The 19,903-nt window shown below is 49.7% G+C and overlaps 1 protein-coding gene across 2 annotated transcripts in view; it reads right to left on the minus strand.

Annotated features, from left to right (window-relative positions):
• Positions 1-19,355, minus strand: part of LOC104257976 (H(+)/Cl(-) exchange transporter 5) — a 41,029-nt gene extending 21,674 nt beyond the window's left edge. The window contains exons 1-2 of one of the 2 annotated variants that reach the window (XM_059824627.1): positions 19,340-19,355; positions 3,732-3,881 (exon numbers count right to left, since the gene is read on the minus strand). In XM_059824627.1, coding sequence (XP_059680610.1) covers positions 3,732-3,881; positions 19,340-19,343 — 154 coding nt within the window. In that variant the 5' untranslated portion in view covers positions 19,344-19,355. Of the gene's footprint in view, positions 1-3,731; positions 3,882-16,751; positions 16,779-19,339 lie in introns of those variants that run through there. The other variant, XM_059824628.1, reaches the window with a different exon arrangement.
• Positions 19,356-19,903: the final 548 nt, after the last annotated feature.

Below are 19,903 nucleotides of genomic sequence, written 5' to 3' on the forward strand. Positions count from 1 at the left end.
GATGTTAAAGGCATAAATTCCTACGTTTTCAAAACAGGAGGAAGCTAACAGTGGAATCCCATTCATTTCTGCTTGTACTGGACTATTCAACGTATTTATAAGTGGTCTGGAAAAGTGGTGCCTACGCTTACTGTAACTTGTGCTGGGTAAGCAGCACCTCTTTGGCTGGCTTTGAAGGACTACAGCTGGACTACAAGAGAGCAGAAGACACTCAAGGCCAACAAAACAAGGCACACGGGGAGGGGGAAGAGACAACTGTAAACAATGTCATGCTCTAAGTCAGCATGACTTAAAAATTCAAGTGTCTGCTGATAATGCTCTGCAAGTCATTGCACCATACTTGAGAACAGTCGACAAGGAAATAGCTTTTTTTCTAAATCCCTTAAACTAGGAAGCAGAAAAGATTTACTGCTGTAGAAATGCACCTTGAACATCACGTGTAGTTCTGGTCACCTTTACTGAGGCACAGAAAGGAGGTGATGCCCTTAAGATGAAACAACTTCTGGGAAGCATGACTGTACCCTTAAAAAGGCTATGCCACCCCATCAACCCTTTGGCCAAGATTAAAATCTATGCTTGACAACAACCTTGAGAAAGCACTGCTAAGATTCACTTGCTGCCTGGTGCAACACCATTACCTTAGTACCAAGACTACAAGGAAAACTAGAAAACTATCAGGGGGTTTTACTAAAAAGCCAAGTTTGATTCCCATGCACAAATTAACAGCCTATGGGAAAAAAAAATAATCAAGGAAAGTCTTATCTGTTACCTTTTATTGATGAAATGCTGAAGTCCAAACCAGGGAAGATAAGAGTGAGAGAATGTGCTACTCACAGTGAGTTTTCAATGACGCAAACAGCACCATAGCAGGCATGAAAAGCCACTGCAGTCCATTTTAAATCATTTTGACTGAAAAAAAGCCTAAAGCACTTGGAACATCTACATTTTGGCCCAAGCTCTTAAAGAGCTCCAGCCTTTGGGGAGCAGGTGCCTTCTTGCAAATACCAGCTAGGAACAAAGTCTCATAGTCAATCTAGATCCTACATGAAGATATTTTTCAACACAAGCATCCTGTATTCCCGGCAGCAGGCAAGGCTGGTGGTTCCCACCAGGGACCTGACACAGTACGAAAGCCCTGTCACTCAGTAGTCAAGGGCTCGTAAGGAAAGCACAGAGGAGCACCGGCTGCCAAATGCACTCCAGATTCACAAATCCACCAAGCAGCAGGTGACCCTTCCTCCTCTGGTCACTTGACAGGATCTATAAGCTCCAGTTGTGGCTGTTTTTTCAACTTGAGATGCCACCCTTCTTGTAGGAGAGTCTGGCAGTCTTGCAGAGGGGGTAAGAGAGGGCTGGGCGCTGCTTCCAAAAGGTGTCACTAACTCACCCCCATCCAACAACACAGCAGACAGCAAAAGCAGCAGGGCCCAGCCAGAGGTTTGCAGCCAACTCCACCACAGGAGAACCTCGGTTACCACCTCTCCAGCTCCAGTCAAGCCTGTGCCACCCCATCTTCTGGTTGCGCACCCGGCGCCCAACCATTTGCCAGCAAACATTTCCTGAAGTCAGCAGGGGAAATTTGTAGAGTGAACTGAAACCACCATTCGGGCAAGCAGCTCTTTCCCCTTTTAAATTTCCTCTTTTACTTCTGTGTCAACTCCCCCGTGGACTTAAGCATCCTGCCGACAGAAAGAGCCTCTTTCAGGGGAACTGCTCCTCTCTGCCACCGGGTTTAGGGCAGCCCCCCGAAGTGTCGCCAACACCGTCACTCCAAGCCACACGTGCCAGCAGGGCGGACCCCCGCTTTTTTCATAGGAGTAGCCACAGGCCTTCAAACGCCCTGAGTGGGGACGGGAAAAGGCTATTTAAGCAAGGAGGGAAACAAGTGAGTGCTGTTTCAGGCTGGCAGCAAAACCAAACTCAGGTGGAGTTACCCACTGCTACTTCTAAGCTCCACAGAATAATAATTTCCTTACAAGATGTTAAAGAATTCAGCTCCTTCTCTCTAAATATTAAACACGAGCACAAGTTTAACTTCAGACAGCTGATACCCCAATGGCTATAGAAAAAGCAATTCTCACCAGCAGGTAAGAGAACATGAATTTACAATTCCATTACCAACATGCATTACGTGATGATTTCTATGCACCTAATTCTGCACGTACTAGTAATTAATAGATCTTCAGAAGTAAATTCGGTCACAAGTCATTATTTCAAGCTCTGTGGGAGTTTTGAAGTGGACTCCCAGATGTGCCCAGCTCTAAAAGCCACTTCCACCACCAGGTCAGGCTGGAGAGAGCACCAGCCCGATATCTGCACCGCAGCCGACCCCTGCGTACCAGCCACCCTCCTTCACGTTGGACGGAACCCAGGAAACAACACACTCGGAATGCAAATCTCTGCGTCCCCTCTGCGCACGGACAGAGGGTTTTTAACCACAAACCAATGCTTATCACTCAGAGTTAATGCAAATGCTACAAAAACACCGCGATCCTTCCTCTGCTTGAGCCTGAAAGCGCTGAGAGGGACCAAGCCAAGTAGAAAACAATCACACGCTCCTTGCAGGATCTCCAGCAGCCCAAGAGCTGGTTGTTTCGGCTACTGACAGGTGACATTTGAGGAATTCTGTCTTCGTTTGCACTACCTGGAGGCAGACCACGTAGTTGAGCAGTAAAACCAGAAGGATTTCTTTTTAATTTTTGCCCTACAGTAAACAGGGGTGGGGGAAGAGGAGGACAAGAAGGTTTATGGGAAGTCATGGAGACTTGCAGACTGCTGTCCAAAATTAAGTATTTTTGCTTGTAAACTAACTTACGATAATTCACAGAAGACAAAAATCAGGAAGGTCTTGCTGGTCTAGTGCCAAAGCTCAGCAAAACCATGCAGATTCATCCCACCCCCGTTAATTTCACAACCTCAGGCTCAGACTGGAGGAGGCAGCAACAGACCCTCCCTGGACAGAGGAGTGGTGGCAGGAGAAGCCCAGCGTCTCAGGCTGTGTGCAACCTCAGCACCAAACCCCTTTGTGCCATCATGTTTCCAGATTCTCTCCGCAATGGACAACCTTTAAAATTACAGGTAAGGAAGAAGGGACGGGGAGGCTGGAGTCTCTGCTCCTATCACAAACCCCTCGGAATCGCTCTGCGCTGTCATCCCTGCCCATCGCACTCACGACACCTCCGTCGTGGCACGGCCAGCTCTTCCCTACAGCAGCTATTTCTGAAAGCTCCAGAAAGGACTATCCAGAAGCCCTAAAAGCAAAGTGGTGGGAGAGGATATGCTACATCTAACAGCAAAGTAACCACACAGATGGCTGAGAGAGCAGTTTTCCTCTCTGACAGGTTACTGGATGCACACAGTCCAAGATCAGGCAGCTCGGTTGCTGGAGACAGACGAGCAGTGCCTCCCCACCACAACGAAGTCACTCACATGCTTCTTGCAATCACCGTTTATTTTAAGATTTTCTACTGTGCACAGAACACGCGCCTCCCACCAGCCTCACAAAGCAATGCTGGGAGCCAAATGCGGCACGTGAGCAAGCGTTCAGCTGTTCTGCAGAAGTCTATTCAGGGATGCAATGCAGTGCAGAATCCTGCAAACTATTCATATTGGTGTCGTGAAACACGAGACTCCCACCCTCGGCAGAGGCTAGCGGGACAGAAAATATTAACATGAAATCCTACCAAAAGCCATTATGAAAAACAGAAATCGGAGAGATGCACGGGTCTTACCTCCCATCTCCCTGTCGAGTGGTGGGTCATCATCTGCCATGGAGAAGTCCAGAGATGCTCCTGCAATTTCCAGCATATCTTCATCACTAGTGCTGCTCTGGAAACTCCCCCGTCGATAGCCTTTCTGCTCCATGGCCAGAGCTTCCAAACCTGGGAGCAAAGGGAAAATTTTTAGAGCACAAGCATGGAGATTCACAGAATCACAGAATCACTACGGTTGGAAAAGACCTGTAAGATCATCAAGTCCAACCTGAAAAAAAAAAAAAAAAAAAAAAAAACCCACAAAAACCCACAAACAACCCACGCAAGCCAACCACCACACAACAACAACAAGGCACAACACACCAAAAACCAACCCACCCAACACCACACAGCACCATGTCCATCAAGCTACATCCCACAATGCCACATCCACACGCTCCTTGAATACCTCCAGGGAGGGTGACTCTACCACCTCCCTGGGCAGCCTATTCCAATGTTTCACTACTCTCTCGGTAAAGAACTTTTTCCTAATATCCAGCCTGAACCTCCCCTGGTGCAACTTGAGGCCATTTCCTCTTGTCCTGTCACTAGTCACTTGGGAGAAGAGACCAACACCCACCTCACCACAACCCCCCTTCAGGTAGTTGTAGAGAGCGATGAGGTCTCCCCTCAGCCTCCTCTTCTCCAGACGGAACAACCCCAGCTCCCTCAGCCGCTCCTCATCAGACTTGTGCTCCAGACCCCTCACCAGCTCCGTCGCCCTTCTCTGGACACCCTCCAGCACCTCGATGTCCTTCTTGTAGTGAGGGGCCCAAAACTGAACACAGTATTCGAGGTGCGGCCTCACCAGCGCCGAGTACAGAGGCATGATTCATTTTCTAAGCCAACTGGACTGACGCCCACTTGACACTTTGTCCTTAAGACCAGGAGGCCGCACCGCTCTTCCCATATGAAGGGGGAGCGCAGCGATACCACCTGAAGTTTGGGCTACAACAGGACAAAACTGGATGTTCACCAGTCCAAGCAAAGCTCTTGCTCTAGATTTGATGTTGCCACGTGCCAGAAACAAACCTCAAGTCCCAGTATGGTGTCTGAACTCAACTGGAAAGACATACAAACACAGCAGCATTAGGAGGCCCAGGTTCTCAAAAGAAAACAGGTTTGGAAAACTTTGCACGCCCAAGCTAAGGCTCACAGAGGAAAATCCTTCCGTAATAAGGGATCCTACGCACATATCCTCTACTCCTCAATCCCCCGCCAGCTGGAAAAGGGCTCAAACTGGATTTTGAATAACCAGCTGCCAGCCACGAGCCAGGCTTAACCAAGGCAATGAGAGTGACAAACTGCAAGCAACCACCCCGAAAACTAGAAAGAGCCCCCGTCCCAGCTGCCATAGCTCAGGTGCACTGTCTCCTGTCACCCACGACCACTCGGGTGCACCAGAGCTCCGCTGAAGGTGGGACTGGAATCATTTTGAAAATTAGGTGTCATACAAAATCCACTACCTGATAATCACGTACAAGTTAACGTTAACTTCTGCGACTATCGTCTCAAACACAAGAGCAGCCCGAATGCCTCAGATAAAAATATAATTGGTTTTCTATAGAGAAAAATGTTAAGTTCTTGGTCTAAAAAGCCTTGTTCTTGGTCTAAAAAGGTATTTCCTTTTTCTCCTTTGTACTTCCCACAAAGGCTGCGAATCCATTTCTATCTGCTGATCATTACCAGACAGAGCAATTAGAAATCCACTCTAACAGCAGGTAGAAAATGACTCGGGTCAATACCACATTAGACAAGGCAAGTGACATGCACTGACGTCTTTTCTAAATACTCGTCACATGTGCTCTCAACAGGTTTGCAATCACTTTTTTCTTTTTTTTGACCATTTCACCTCCCACGGTGTCCTTGTATTTACTGCTAGAGCATTGTGCAAAGCCCACCACGGAGGAAGGATCCTCACAGCAGAAACACAGCTGTAATGCTCTCCAGATGTGCCAAGCTCACCTACCTGTCCTTCTCTCAGATGCAAGGAAACGATCAAAACAACCCCCAAGAGAATGATGATTCTTAACCACCCGCACACGGAGCTGCAAAACGCAATCTGGAAGTGTGCTATTAAACTTCGTAAGTAATCTTAATTAAGTACCCTCGACCTGCTGCGGGACCTAGCCATCTAAAGGAGCTGCCTGCGCCAGACCACAACACAAGACCCATCATCTCTCCTCCTCTTCTCTAGGATGGCAGGGAAACTATGAAAGCACAAGTTCTGAAAACATAATAATAAACTAAATTGGAAAAAAAAATTTAGGTCTCAGCCTCAAAAATAGCTCTTGCAACCCCAAAGTGGGAATCTTTTCATCTCAATGAGATGATGGGCTGTGCTCGCTGTTCTCTTGCAAACATACGTATTTTTCAAGAGAATTATAGAGGAACCAAATATGCAGCTCAGCCTTATTTCAGGAAGGGAAAAAGCCAGCCAGCATTTGCAAACGGTATGAATTACACACTCTGCAGAAAGCACTTCCTATTAAAAAAAAAGCCACCACACCACACAAAAAAAAGTCTTGGCATTGTACAAAGTGACGCACTGGGCTCTTTGCTGAGCCTGACTCTGTGGAACACGATGTTACTTAACTTTTAAGTCCTGTTTACTCATTAAACTGGTGCAGAATACACCAGTAAAGAAAGCGCTGAGCACTGGCCGAGGGGAGCTGGGCTTTCGGGAAGGCCCGTGAGCCGCTGCACGCCGCCCTGCCAGCGGCAACGCTTTCAGCACACTCTGAAAGCACAGAGACGGCGCGGGCTGCACTCCTCCATCAGCGTGGACGGAGAACCGAAGGTGAGAGAAACCGAGGAATCCAAAGCTATTATTTGCCAGCTAACAATAAAAGATAATTAAATTTCATTAAGGTGCTGTGGTGCACCTCCGGTAAGCTGCTTCCAGGGAGCACAGCGGACACCAGCTCCCAGCCTAGGAGAGAACTAAACTCTGTGCTTGTGTGTCACAGGGCTTGTCTGCAGCATAGATATTTTCCAATAAGACTCTGTGTGTGTGATACATATATGCGGGAGGGGAGGTTTAAAATTTGTCTGTATTCACATACTTGCTTTGCACAAAAAGCATAAATCCGTAGCCCTGCCAGAGGGTGAGCCCCTCAGCCGGCAGAAGACACGGCATTGCCAGCACAGGCAGCCAGAAGTCCCTGTTTGAAAATTGGAGCAATGTCACCTCCCGCTCCCCCGAAACCATCCCCAAGTTTCTTCTCATTTACGGTTTAAATAACCAAAACCAAGCCAACAAGCACACCACCTTCCAGTCGCAGCACAGACCATGTAACACCCAGCGTGTATGCAGCACAAAAAGGACACAGAAGATGCTAATTCAGCGCTCGATTCTCTCCCAAGTCCTAAAGTAGTCCCTGGAGATACAGGTTTAAGTCACTTTTTCTTACAAGAATGCTCCCTCTACGGGTGAGCAATGCCTCTCCGGGCTAAACCATGTGCACCAAAAAAAAAAAAGGACAAAAAAAAAGACTGTTCTCATGCTTATCTAGGTTGTTAATTTACCGCAATACTTCATTGGGCAACGGCTGCTTCTTTCCTACCAGGTCGGGGCACTCTCTAGGATGCCCCCGCATCAGGCGTACGTACCGAAAGGCTCCTGGTGCACCCAGCGCTTGCGTGAGTGAGAAGCCATCCTCCTCCAGCTGCTCCCATTCACCTCCTCTGCCTTTTTCCCATCGCAGTCAAGCAAAGGGAAGCAAGGAAGCAAAACCTGACGGGGTCGGTCAGCCCCGCGACGCCTGGAAGTGACTCAGATGACAGCACTCGCAACCAGGAAGCCGGAGCACCCCGCTGCACCCCGCACAGCAAACCCAGCCCCAGCCACGATGGCAGCTTCAGCCCTCGCAGCGCTTCTCCATCGACACCAGACGTTGCAGGCACTTCTCCCCATTTCATGCTTCGACGTCACCAGCACACCCAGCAAATCTGCTCCCCCAGCCTCGCCGCAGCACCCGTCCTCGCGCCGCCGCGGCACCAGCGCGCTCGCCTCTTCCTCTCTGCAGCCACAGGAGCGGGACTGGCGAGCCACCGGCACCGCCACGCTTGCCTCCACCGAGCCCCCGGCCAGCCACGGGCGGGCTCGGAGCAGCCCTTCCAGCACGCAGGTCTAACGCTTTCCAACTCAGAGCATGGTAAAAGCTCCCGCAGCATTTTTTCCCCTCCGTCGGACGGGAGGCTTGGCTCCGGCTCCGCAAAGGCATCGCACCAGGAGAGCACAACTTAAAAAGGAGCAGGGAGTAATCCTGAGCAGCTGCCTTCAAGAGCCATTGCTGCTGCGGGGGAAGGAGCGAGCTTACCATCTAGTGGCTATTCCATGTGAAAACCCAAAGCCCCGATCACAAGACTGTCTTTTTTTCAGAGATCAGCAAATCTAAGCTGAGCTTTGACAGTTCAGGGCACTTCTTCCTCCCCATCCCCACTGCATCTCTTCACAGGGGCGGGCACATCCCTTCCCACAATTACCAGATCCAATGGTACACAAGTAAGAAGAAAAATAGAATAAGCCAATTGTAACTGACAAAACAAAGGAAAGGAGAGAAAACTATATCATTTAGCCGTTATGTCAATACTCCTGGTACCTGGCTGGGAGCCAGCAGAGCAAGGCTTTCCTGCAACATTATCTCTCCAGAGGCTCACATTGCCAATAAGAAAACCACATTTTTCTTTCGAAGCAGAGGAGGTTACTCCACGAGACAGAAACTTCACTGCACTGCTCAATCAAGTAAGCTGGCTTGGATTTCGTCGTATCCCAGCCCATGAAGCACGTAACCCTGCCAGGCGCAGGCTCGATGTGCAGACTTCAAAGTGAATTGCAAGAGGGCTGGGCACTGATCTTAAAAAAACAAAAACAAACAAACCAAAAACCAAACAAAACAATTGTAATTTGTTCTTTAACTGCTAAAAAAAAATCAAACCAGAGTGCATACAAAGTTGGAGGCAGCATTCACAGAGGAGTTCCAAGGTTTTCAGCCCTCATCTGAAAACAAATCAGGGCTCAGATACCGGTGGAACCCTTGAAAGTATCCTTTTGTAGCTTTATAAAAGAGACGATGCTATTTTTCCAAGTCATTCCTTCCTCCACTTCCTTGTGCTGTCTGAAGTGCCTACAACCAGTCTCCCCTTCTGCACAGATGAAACCACACCGACAGGTGAGCTGATAACCGAGAGGATTTTTTACACCATCATTAAGTTCTCTTCGGGTGCAGTGTGTGACATACCAGTGTCTTCAGGGAAAAATGAAAATGTTCTAAAACGTGTTGCTATTAGCAATGGTTTGGTTCCACAAACAGCACATAAATCACTTAACAGAAGGGTTTAGCGGCTCAATTAAGATTATCAACATGCCTTTTGCCATTGCATTTTAAGTGTACGGTCATAAAAGCATTTATTTACCTACATGCACTTCTCGCTGTCCGCCTGCCTGTTTCTCCTCTGAAGAGCAGACACCTGCTTCATCCCTGAGCATCAGTCCGCTGCTCCCAGTCCCCTCCTCTCTCCGTAGGAGAGGACAGCTCCCTTCCTGGGGGGCTCCGGGGCTCCCCCAGCCCAGCGCTAGCACAGGAGCAGGGAACCGGAGAAGTTGTCCCTCCTGGGCTGGAGCAGGCGGCACGGAGCGCCGGCGGCCCCGGCGCAAGGCTGACCCGGCCAGCGGGAGCCTGCCGCTCCACCCCACAGCTCCACGCAGCGCCTCGTCCTCGGCGGCCGCTTGAGCAAAGGCAAACAAACAGGGGGTGAGCTGTTTGCGTTAGGCAAGGGCTGTACAGCCACGCTGGTCTGGAACAATAGATGGTTTTAGAGAAACTGGGAAGTCTACCAACACAAGCCGAACACAAAGACTTGAATTGTTTTAGGGCTTGTTTGGGGTTCTTTTGTTGTTCTTCGACACGTACTCACAGGGGCCCCAGGGAGACGATATTCCGTGCTCTGGTCTGACATCCTTCCAGCAAGGTAACACGCACCGTCACATTTCACCAGGTAACACCAGAAAGCAGCGTACAAATCCGGTGACATTTCAGGCTTCCCTGGCACTTTCGTACATCAGGCCGATACAGCGTGTTAACGGATCCACTGCCATCCTGGGAAGCTTATGTACTGACAGGCACTTAAGTCCGCATTAGTATCACCTCTTCTTGAATAATTCGTCATTCCACATAGCTTATGCCACTCAGCCCCGTACAGTGGAAAACTCAAGTGAAGGCAAACATCAATCACAGCTGATTTCATCCTCAGCTCGTGAGTAACCACACTTGGCTTCTGAATAAAACCTTGTTTCTGAGAGTGTTGTTAACAGAATCACATATACTTGCCAGAAAAGCGTATCTTCAGAAGCAAGATGTTCCAGTATTTTATTTATTAGATTAAAAATCCCCCACAATCATCCTTCACCGATTAAAGAAATGGTTTGCTCCTGCAGATGCTTTACATAAAAAGGATTTCTAGAAATAAGAAAAAAAAAAAAAGCAGCCCATTTCTCCTGCTTTACCAGGGATTTCCACAGCTCACATCAGCTACACACAGCTGGTCAGGAGACTTCAGGGAAGCAAAATACACTCATAAGGCCCACTGCAGGAAAGCTCCTCGGGTTTGCTCAAGAGGGCAGATCGGGGTGGATTTTTTTGTGTTGGTTTTCCTGGAGGAGGAAGAGGAAAGAGGAGAACAAGCAGCCGAAGACCTCTCTCCTGGCGTTTTCTGCACAATAAGCATGAAAACACTTAACACCTACAACGCAAGAAGTTATAATGGCTTTGAACTGTTCAGGTCACTGAAGAACTGGCTATGTATTTCTAGTGGATCCAATGAGGACACGGAGCTGCGTCTTGCGAAGATAAAGACCTCGTTACTCAGATCGCAATCAAGGAAGTGCAGAGCTGTTCCACCCCAACTTCTACACTAATTCAGCTAGTTTTCCCCGTCAGTACCTGGAAGGCATGTACCTTGGTAAAGGCCTGTACAACTTTCTAAAACTGGTATTTGTGAGAAAAGTTTTGACAGTCACCATAGGCATAAACACTGTGCATGCTGCTCCTAACCCCCGGGTAAGTGCACATTTAAACAAAAATCAAGCAGGAATGTGCTTTCGGGAAAAAAGAGGCAAGAAGACAGAGTGGGATGGGAACTCTGTAAACATCTGGCTTTCCGATGGGAGAACAAAGGCCAAGGATATCCACAAAGTGCCCAGGCTCGTCAGTGCTATTACAGAGACCGAGCCGGCCCGGCCGCCCACCGCACACGGGCCTCGCGGGCTGCGGAGACGGCAAGAGATGGAAAAGAGCAGAGGGAGGTCAAAGTCCTGGGGAAGATCTGCTCCCGAGAGTCACCCCATGAACAGAGGGCTTCAATGAAACAGCTGATATTCTCTCGCTCCTGCACCGCGCTTTCCTTTCCGACGAAGCCTGCCGTCGCACCCTGCGGTACCAACAAGCAAAAAGACATTACGAGACAAGGTCGCACAGGCAGCGCAGGCAGACTTGAGATCAGGAGCCAAGAGCCACAGGGCTGTGTCACTGTCCCAGAAAGCCACTTGTGGTTTTAGCTAAATCATATTATCTGCTTTGGTGTCTCCATCCACATCTCCAGCTGTGTGGGAGACAGGAAAGGACAGAAAAGCCTGCACGCCGCTGCACGGGAGGTGCAGAGCAAGGCACGCCTCCCCTGCCCGCAGACTCCTGAGGGTGAGCGTGGGAAGATGCACACAGACAGACCGACCCCAACGTCCCTCAGAGCAGCCACGCCGCTCTTCTCGGAGGGTTTGATTTTTTCCTGTTTCACTGAGGCAAGCATCTGTGACGCTTCAAATAACCGTCCTATTTAGAGAGAGATACAGACTACACCTTGGATTTCCCAATGCCCGCTCCCCTTTCCTAAGTTACACGCTGCTTACCTCTCCTCCCAGGCTAGACACCTCTGCTTCCAACCCACGGAGACATGCCTAGCGCGAGCCAGCCGGGATTCGGGAGAGGACCCACAGCAAAGCCAGCCCAGGCTCTGCACAATCGCCGTCCACGTTACCAAGCGACACTTTGATTTGCATCCCTCTTACGACGCTGACCACAGGCCTCAGACAGCTCTCGGGTCCAGGCTCACCTCCCATTCAGTCACCCAGCTTTCTTCAACAGGTTTGGTTTTATCCTCTTGTACAATATTACCCCCAGTGTAGCTTCGCTCAAGTGTTGCTCCATGTTCAGATCAAAGCAGCCTGACCGGCGTGTTTACAGGGATCATGGACATTTCAGTGCTTTTCTCCAGAAACCCCTGCTCTATGCAAGATGCTTCATCATATAGAAACACAGTAAATGCCGAGACACGAGTCAGACCGCCTTCCTTTCGCTGGGTTGGGTTTCTTCCTCCTAAAGTTTTTCTAATTTCCATTTTAACTTTCAGTTAAGAAGCCACAATCTTAGCTCAGACACCTCTTCCATGGTCCCAAAGCATAACCACCACACAAGTCTCTAACAGCCAAGAGCTTCTTTACAAGCACTTCCAGCTCCTTTTCAGGTTCATGTTTTAATAAAAAGCAGCCTAACTTGAAAATGCAAAAGACCAAATTTACAGGCAGTTTGCGATTGTGCCATGCAACAGACAGTTAAGGGGGTTTTGCTACTGTTTTTTAAGGTTTCTGTACTTTCCAGACTAAATTCAGTTATTTACCACTGTTCCCACAGTGAAACACAACCAGCAGCTTCTCTGCCATTCCCATCCTCTTTGGAAATCCAGGATGGTGAAACTGGTTGACGAGCACATCTCTGCACAGCAGTATCAGCTGAGCTAGAGCCTTGTTTATAAAATGTACCTGTGTAGCTGGTAAGCGATGACTCCAAAATGTCTACGGGCCACCCTCAGGTTAGGAAATCTTCAACAACATACAGCCAGATGTCACTCCATTCATCCAGCCTCCCCAACGCAAATGGAAAGAGCACGATTAACGCATGAGCCAGAGTGAAACAGCCAGAATAAATGCAGGTGTTTTTCATCACAGAGACTGCTTCAGCATTAAGAACAGATCTGACATGGTTTTCATTCCGAAAGCACCAAAATCTCGGATGAAGTCTCTAAAGCCACCTCCTGCCAAAATCTCTAGTCTTAAACTGGATCGCGACCAAAGCTGTCCTCAGGGCCAGCTCCTTCCCTAGGAGAGCTCTAGGAAGCAGAGCATACCTATGGGCCCCGTTTTTGTTAAGGAGATAGGCTTCTTCTTGGACGACAGCTTCCAAGGCGAGATGACCACAGACCGTGCTCGAGGAGCTACAGCCAAAGTCCAGGCTGATGAAAAGCGGAGAGGAGTCAGGGGCTCCCAGGCACACGGCAGCGAAGGCGTTCAAGCAGCCAAAGGCTGCAGGACCTCCCTTCATCCTCTCCCCGTGACGGGGTCCGGAGGGACCAGCCCCACGACCTGCAGCTTCAGTCCGGCGAGGTGTAACACACGGCAGTTCACAGCAGCGTATCCAGATCAAACCAACCACAGCACATCCGCCCCAAAATCAAGTGGAAAAAATCAAGATGAGATCTTCATAAGGAAAAGTCCTCAAGGCAGCATGAAAACCAATAGTACTGGCCAAATGTGGTTTTTATCAAAAGCATTCTTTTTCCGCTTTATGGTAGGGAAGCACGCAAAGTACATGTGCTAGCCTCGTCTAAACCCAGACACGCTTCAAGGCTCAGTGATGTTTCTCAAATGCAATTCCTGATATTGCAACGGGCAGATCCCAAGACCTAGTCTAGCAAGAGGCTTATATTCTCTCCCCCATTCCCAAAAATACATCACTGCACGGTCACCCAAGCAGCACAGCTCCCCAACCATCACGCAACCAGCGCTCTGCAGCCGTCGTCACCCGCAGACACTCGGTACCCACACAGGTCCCCTGCGCCACAAACCACGCCAGACAGTTCCACACTCCCCGCAGAACAACTTGCCAGGCAGCAGCGTTTTTAAAGACTGGCCCTTTCCTGTTTACCCCAATAGGGCAAACAAGAAAATAAGTCAATTTATTAAAGGTACGGATAATATTCTACGTCCCGACTAAAATAAGTTAACTGGAGCCTCAGAACTAGCGTTTCATAAGGTCCTCTCCACTTTTCAGGTTAAAAATGTAACTCCTCGTAGTCACACGCTATTCATACACCGTAACCACCAGCTGCGCAACACTGAGACAGAGGATCCTCACTTTCGGATTACATGCCTTACAATCATCCCATTCTTTCCGTATCTGTTACATATAGTTATTTTGCTGGAATTCAAAAAGGACAAGAATTTGCTGTTACAGAGCTGAAGTCCTTCAGATCTCACGGAGAAAGCTTATGCCCAAAACTGTGTCAGGCAAACAAAAGCCGATAACCACTGATAAAATATCATCTCCTCAAACACCACCACTTTCTTCCTCTTTTCCTTTCCTTTTTCCCTTTTTTGCCCCCCTTTTTTTTTTTTTTAAGAATAAGGACCATCATGGCTACGACAGCAAGATTTCAACAAATATTTGCAACTATATTTTATAGTCCAGTTTAGTTTCAAGCTTGCATCAAGTTTCAGCCAGAAAACTGTCACTTCGTATTTTTGTTAAGTGTCAAGTACTGTATTTCTTCCAGCAGCGTACCTGACCTTTTTTGTTTGTTTTTATGAGACACTTCACAGCACACCCCGAAATTCAAACAGCACAACATGGTATCAGGTTAAGACTTATCTTGGGGAGACTGCAGTTCTGCTTCTTGCCTGACAACACAGAAAACACCCAAACTACTGAAATATAGGCTACAACAGACTTAAGAGGGGATTTTCCGAGGCACAAAGAGAATGTAAAGTACAAAATCCTCAGTGAGAAAAGCCTCCTGAAAGCCTCCCCATCATGGTGGTAAGAAGGTTACAGGAGGAGAACCGGAGCCCTGGCAAGAACTGCTGCTAAGCCTCCCCAGGGAGCTGGCGTTCATGATCCAAAGAGATGCTGCCAAACTGCAGGGAGAATTACAGCTGGCACGCACCGAATGCTGTGAAGCAGCCAGGCCCCGAGTGCTGCGCACACAAGTTACCTTTCCAACATCTCCCTCTCCACGAAATCCACCTGAGCTGCTCGGCACACGTGATGCAGAGGATTTTACACGTTTTTGTCAAAGCAAAGGATTTCATTCTGCTTGCAGGCACTTCCTCAGGCTGACTGGCTATTCGATCCAAAGTATACATGCTCTTTCCTTGTACAGTCACTAGACATCTTAGAAAAAGCCCCAGAAGTTCCTGGGCTGATAATGGCATTTTGGAAGTGCTGAACTGCAGCGCAACAGGTCTGAAACCCCTTGCATTGAACCAGAACAAGCTGGCACACAAACAACAGGGCTAACTCGCTGACTGCAATGTTGAAGCAGCTCTCGGGACTCACTGAATTTCTACAGATGTTTCAGCTCCCTACAAAACCAGGACGCACGTTCGATAGCTCAACCTTCCACCCTCCAACAGCAGAAGCTGCAACATTTCGGTGTCCAGGTGTTCTGCAGCTACCCACCGACGCCAGCGCCCTCAAAGTACAAAGACGTTTCCGTATCCCCTTTGGGAAAAGTGAAATTTGGCTAGAGAGTAAACCAGCTACGGCCACTGAGATAAGCAGCCTGACCCTCTACTTAATTTCCAGCCAGTTTCTTAGGAAGCACCTTTAGGAGTCGAGCCTCGGCGGTGGCGGAGTCAAGCCTCATCGGTGGCACACTGGCCTCATCCACAGCGCAGTTTCAGACCCTCTGTTAATGGACACCTTCCGTGCTGTTTGCTATAAAGCCTTCTGGAAAACGCAACTGCACGTACATTTGATCAGGAAGTGTTCAATGTATTGTCATGCAGCACTCTAAGAGATCATGGGCACTAGAGGAACACACAAAGGATTTTCCCTTTACGGATTAGGGTCCTTACGGTCTCATGTAAGAGCAGAAATGGACTACCACTGACTGCAGCAGTATTTCTTTTATTTGAAACTTTTTTAAAAATTATATTGTAGCAGGTCTCATTAAAAAAGAAAAAAAATCGAGGTAATTTTACATACCCTGTGTAGGTCTCGCTACAGTACTTAAATTTCTGGATTTTCTGCTTAAAGCAAAAACCCATGAAGAGGCAAGAGGACTATTAAGATGAAAATCAGGGAGATGATGAACATCTCCTGCCCTCCAAAAGCCACCTGTTGCCTCTATCCAACCAAAGTGCTCGTCTGGGTATTCTCATCTCCCCTAACTCTGTTACCCAAAAGCATGCCTGCAGCATCCCTCCTTCTGAATAAAATACAGATACATCCACTACACAGATAAATCCGAAGTTCAGCAGCAGCTGGCTGCTGAAGTTCGACTGAAAAAGAGCCGTACAGAGACAGAAGGAGCGTCCATGGCAGCCCACTCTGTCCAGGAGACAACCTGATTCTGCCCTACAGCTCAGCCACTTCCTTCTTCTCCAGGTAACGACAGGGTGCTGCAACAGCCAACTTCCCGGGACACAGTCTCACCCATTCCTCAGCCTTGCGAAACGGATGGCTGTTGAGGAAAGCCTCCATGGTTTCACCCTAAGGATGCAGGGACACGCAAGCGACATCCCACCTTCCACGACACGGTCACGCAGAGAGGGAACAACTACGAAACACTGCCAGCGACACCGCAACAAGCCCTGAAACACTAGTGAAACACCGCCAGCGACACCGCAACAAGCCCTGAAACACTAGTGAAACACCGCCAGCATCACCGCAACAAGCCCTGAAACACTAGTGAAACACCGCCAGCATCACCGCAACAAGCCCTGAAACACTAGTGAAACACCGCCAGCATCACCGCAACAAGCCCTGAAACACTAGTTATGGTGTTTGCACACCACTTCACAGTATCCAAGCACTGGCCTCAAACCGAAAGCACTACGCAGACACCTGCGGCGTGAGAGCGACGGGCACGCAGCACCGCAGAAGTCCAAATCATCTGGCTTTGTAGCTTCTCCTATTAAGCAGGCACAGATGCGCCCAGGGTTACCTTGGCTGAAGCGGTGTGCCTGGTCCGTCTCAGGCGACAGGCTCCCCAGGGCCCCTCATCTGCTCTGCCTGCGGCTGCTGCCCAAGCTACACCAAGGAGACGGGTGGGCTTCCATGCTCAAGGGACTCATTCCGAAAAGGATCCTCCAAAACCAAGGCTCGCAGTCCTTCAGAAACAACTGCACATGAAGCTCTGCTGCATAACCAAGAGCGAGTTGTTATTCCAGAGGGAATAATTATAAGCATGATGCAAGATGCACATAAATATTCAAACCCACGCTGTCAATTCTGCACTCGGGCGCTCAGACCTGAATTGAAACTCCCAGACAAACCCGCTGGATGAGTCTAAGATGAGACAATGGCAATGTCAGTCACCACCAGCCCTCGCCCGGCTGTGCACGCAGTCTGGGGCAGCGTCCACCGCATCAGACTTCATCTGTCTCCAGAACACACAAATAACTTGTGATATTACATGGGTGAACTATACCCCTATGTAAGCACGCCCAAGGTGAGGAATTTTGGGGGACAGACTTGCCTTCCTTCACTAGTGACCACACCCAGCTGGTGCCACCTTCCACACTAAGGGTGGAAGAAGAAAAGAAGGAACCGTGGCAGAGGGAAAGAAATAATATGGGTGTTGGGGAAGGAGGAGGTGGGCGAAGGGGGACACAGGACAAAGGAGCAGAAGAAGCAGGCGAGCCTCGACAGCCCACGGAGCTGCAGCAAGCACGTCGATCTGAAGGGAGGATGCCACCACCACCGCACAGACGCGTCCTTCAAAATGCTATTCCCAGGTAAAAAAAAAGAAAAATTGTGTACATCACCCTGCACTTAAAATCCCCTGCCAAATCTAGGCGGCAGCAGCACAAGCTGAGATGCTGTGGGAGATGTTTCCAGGCACCTCAGCAGCAGGAGACCCTCCCCAAGCACAAAGCCACCCGCCACCACCCCACACCAGGGCCGCTGCCCCCCTGCACCGTTGGGCTTCCCCGATTTTTGAAACCTGCTGAACCCTGCTGCCGACGGCTTGCGTGACGGTAACGGCTGCCGACCTAAGAGCTCACTCCACGGTTCCTCCCATTAAACCAGTTGATCATGAAGAGCAGCTCTTTACACAGAAAGGAAGCGACTCCGTGCTCTAATTGCATGCTGCAATGCAACAATTGCACAACCGGCTTTTTGCCTTGCCAAGACATCTAGAGCTGAAAGAATAATGTATCATTGACAGATATTTCCTGAAATATTGGTGGTACAGCCACACGCCTTACTCAATTACCAGCTTCATGGCCTTTTTTTTTTTCTTTAAAAACAAACCAGACCAAATGCAAATCGGACAAAACAATGCTGGAGAACGACCAAAGAAAAGTATTTAGATGAAAAGAAAATCTTGCTTCTCAGCGTTACCCAGTCCTGAAACACAATGGGGTTGCCAAGAGCCCATGGCAGCAGAAAGCAACAGCACGGCTGTACGGCGAGGGACACGAGAGAAAAGAAAAGTACGTCAGTGTGGCACAGCTTCCCAATGACCCCCTACAAAACACAGCAGGAGAGAAGAGAAACGAGCTTTGGTATTTTAGGGCCCATGGTGATTTTCTAACTTCTGCAGCTCTCTAGTAGCTGAAGATCATGACCTACGAGTCCACAGGGAGACCAACGGAAATTTGCTGTTATGTTTTCAAGTGTGTGCAGCGTACGAGGGGGTTAGAAGGTGCAGGTACAACACAACTCCATTTAGAAAAAACTTTTGGTTGGGTGCTGCTCCCAAACCATTTCAGTTTAAGGTCATATACCACAGACCTTCACCTATCACCGTGCAGAGGGTGGGAGGCCATTTCAGAAAGGAGCAGCTCAGCAAGGCTCCAGCTCGGGCTGGCAAGAAGATGATTTGGCCGTTGAGTCCCAAAGAATTAAAACCAATTTGCCAGTTTATACAACTGGCATTCAAGCAGTATTTTAAAAACAAAAATAATCCTGTTTTCAAGTTCTTCTGGGAACAAAGGGAGTCAGAGGCACAGTGGTATCTGCCAGCCACACATCACCGCTGCCTCCCAGGTGCCATCGCTTGCAGTCCTGCCCCACGGCCACCCTGCCCCACGGCCACCAGGAGCCCAGATTGAACCACCAACACCTGGAAAATTATGAACTGTGCATTTCACAAACACCTGCTCTGCACAAGGGTAAAAAGCTAAATTGTTCCTTTCGTTCTGTCCACAAAGAAAACTGAGGTACAACCTTCAAGATTAATGAAGGCTTTAAAACTTGGACAAATGAAAGCTCACAACATCCAGAAGCTGGTACCGCACGTTGTATTAAAGGATTCCCAAACTCTGGCTGACCTATTTCTCACCCCGTGTACACCCGCAGGCTCCTTCAGATGGGAATTCTCCTTGAACACCCAAACAAAGCGAGCGGGACACCAGCTCCAACCACGGGTGCTCCAGCAGAGACAGACAGAAGGAGAAGCAGGTGCCGTGCCCCCCGGCAGCTCCTCACGTTGTCGCCGCACCCTGCCCGAGCCCGGTTCTCTGCTCTCGGCACCGGTGCTCGCCCGCAGGAGAGGTCGATCACGATTAGGAGAGGATCGTTTACCCATCCAAGGAGCGGCGTCGGTACCTTCTCCCAAGGCTCAGCTGCTCCTGCCTTCCCTCTGATGCTTCTTGGAGCTGCTGGAAGAGAAAGAGTGACTTGCTCAGGCAAGAAAACAGCCGACACACAGCCCTTCCCAGCGCTAACCCGTGGGGGTGAGCGTCAGCCCCGAGAGCAGGGGGCCGCAGGCCCTTCGGGCGGTGGCCCTGCCGAGTCCCATGGAGGCCGTCCCAGCGCGACACAGGGACCCAGCGACCCTCCCACGTCCTCCCCAGCTCTTCCCAAAGCTCCTGCTTCCCCCCTCCAGCTGCCACATCGGCATCCTTCCCCACCGCGGGACCCAGGGCACCATCGCAAAACGCGGGGGGAGAAGAGGCGGCGGGCGGCCCCCCGCCCGCCCCACACCGCTGGGCCCCACAGGCTCTCCACTCCCGCCCAAGCAGCTCAGCCCCACGGCTACGCCGCGGCCCTCCCCGGCCTGCCCGCGGCTGCCGCGGCCCCTCGCCCCGTACCTCCGCTCTCCGCTGCTCCGGGCCCCGCTCCGCCGCCCACAGCCGCTGAGGCCGA

This window comes from Gavia stellata, chromosome 14 (assembly GCF_030936135.1).
Source record: "Gavia stellata isolate bGavSte3 chromosome 14, bGavSte3.hap2, whole genome shotgun sequence".
NCBI classification, from domain to species: domain Eukaryota; kingdom Metazoa; phylum Chordata; class Aves; order Gaviiformes; family Gaviidae; genus Gavia; species Gavia stellata.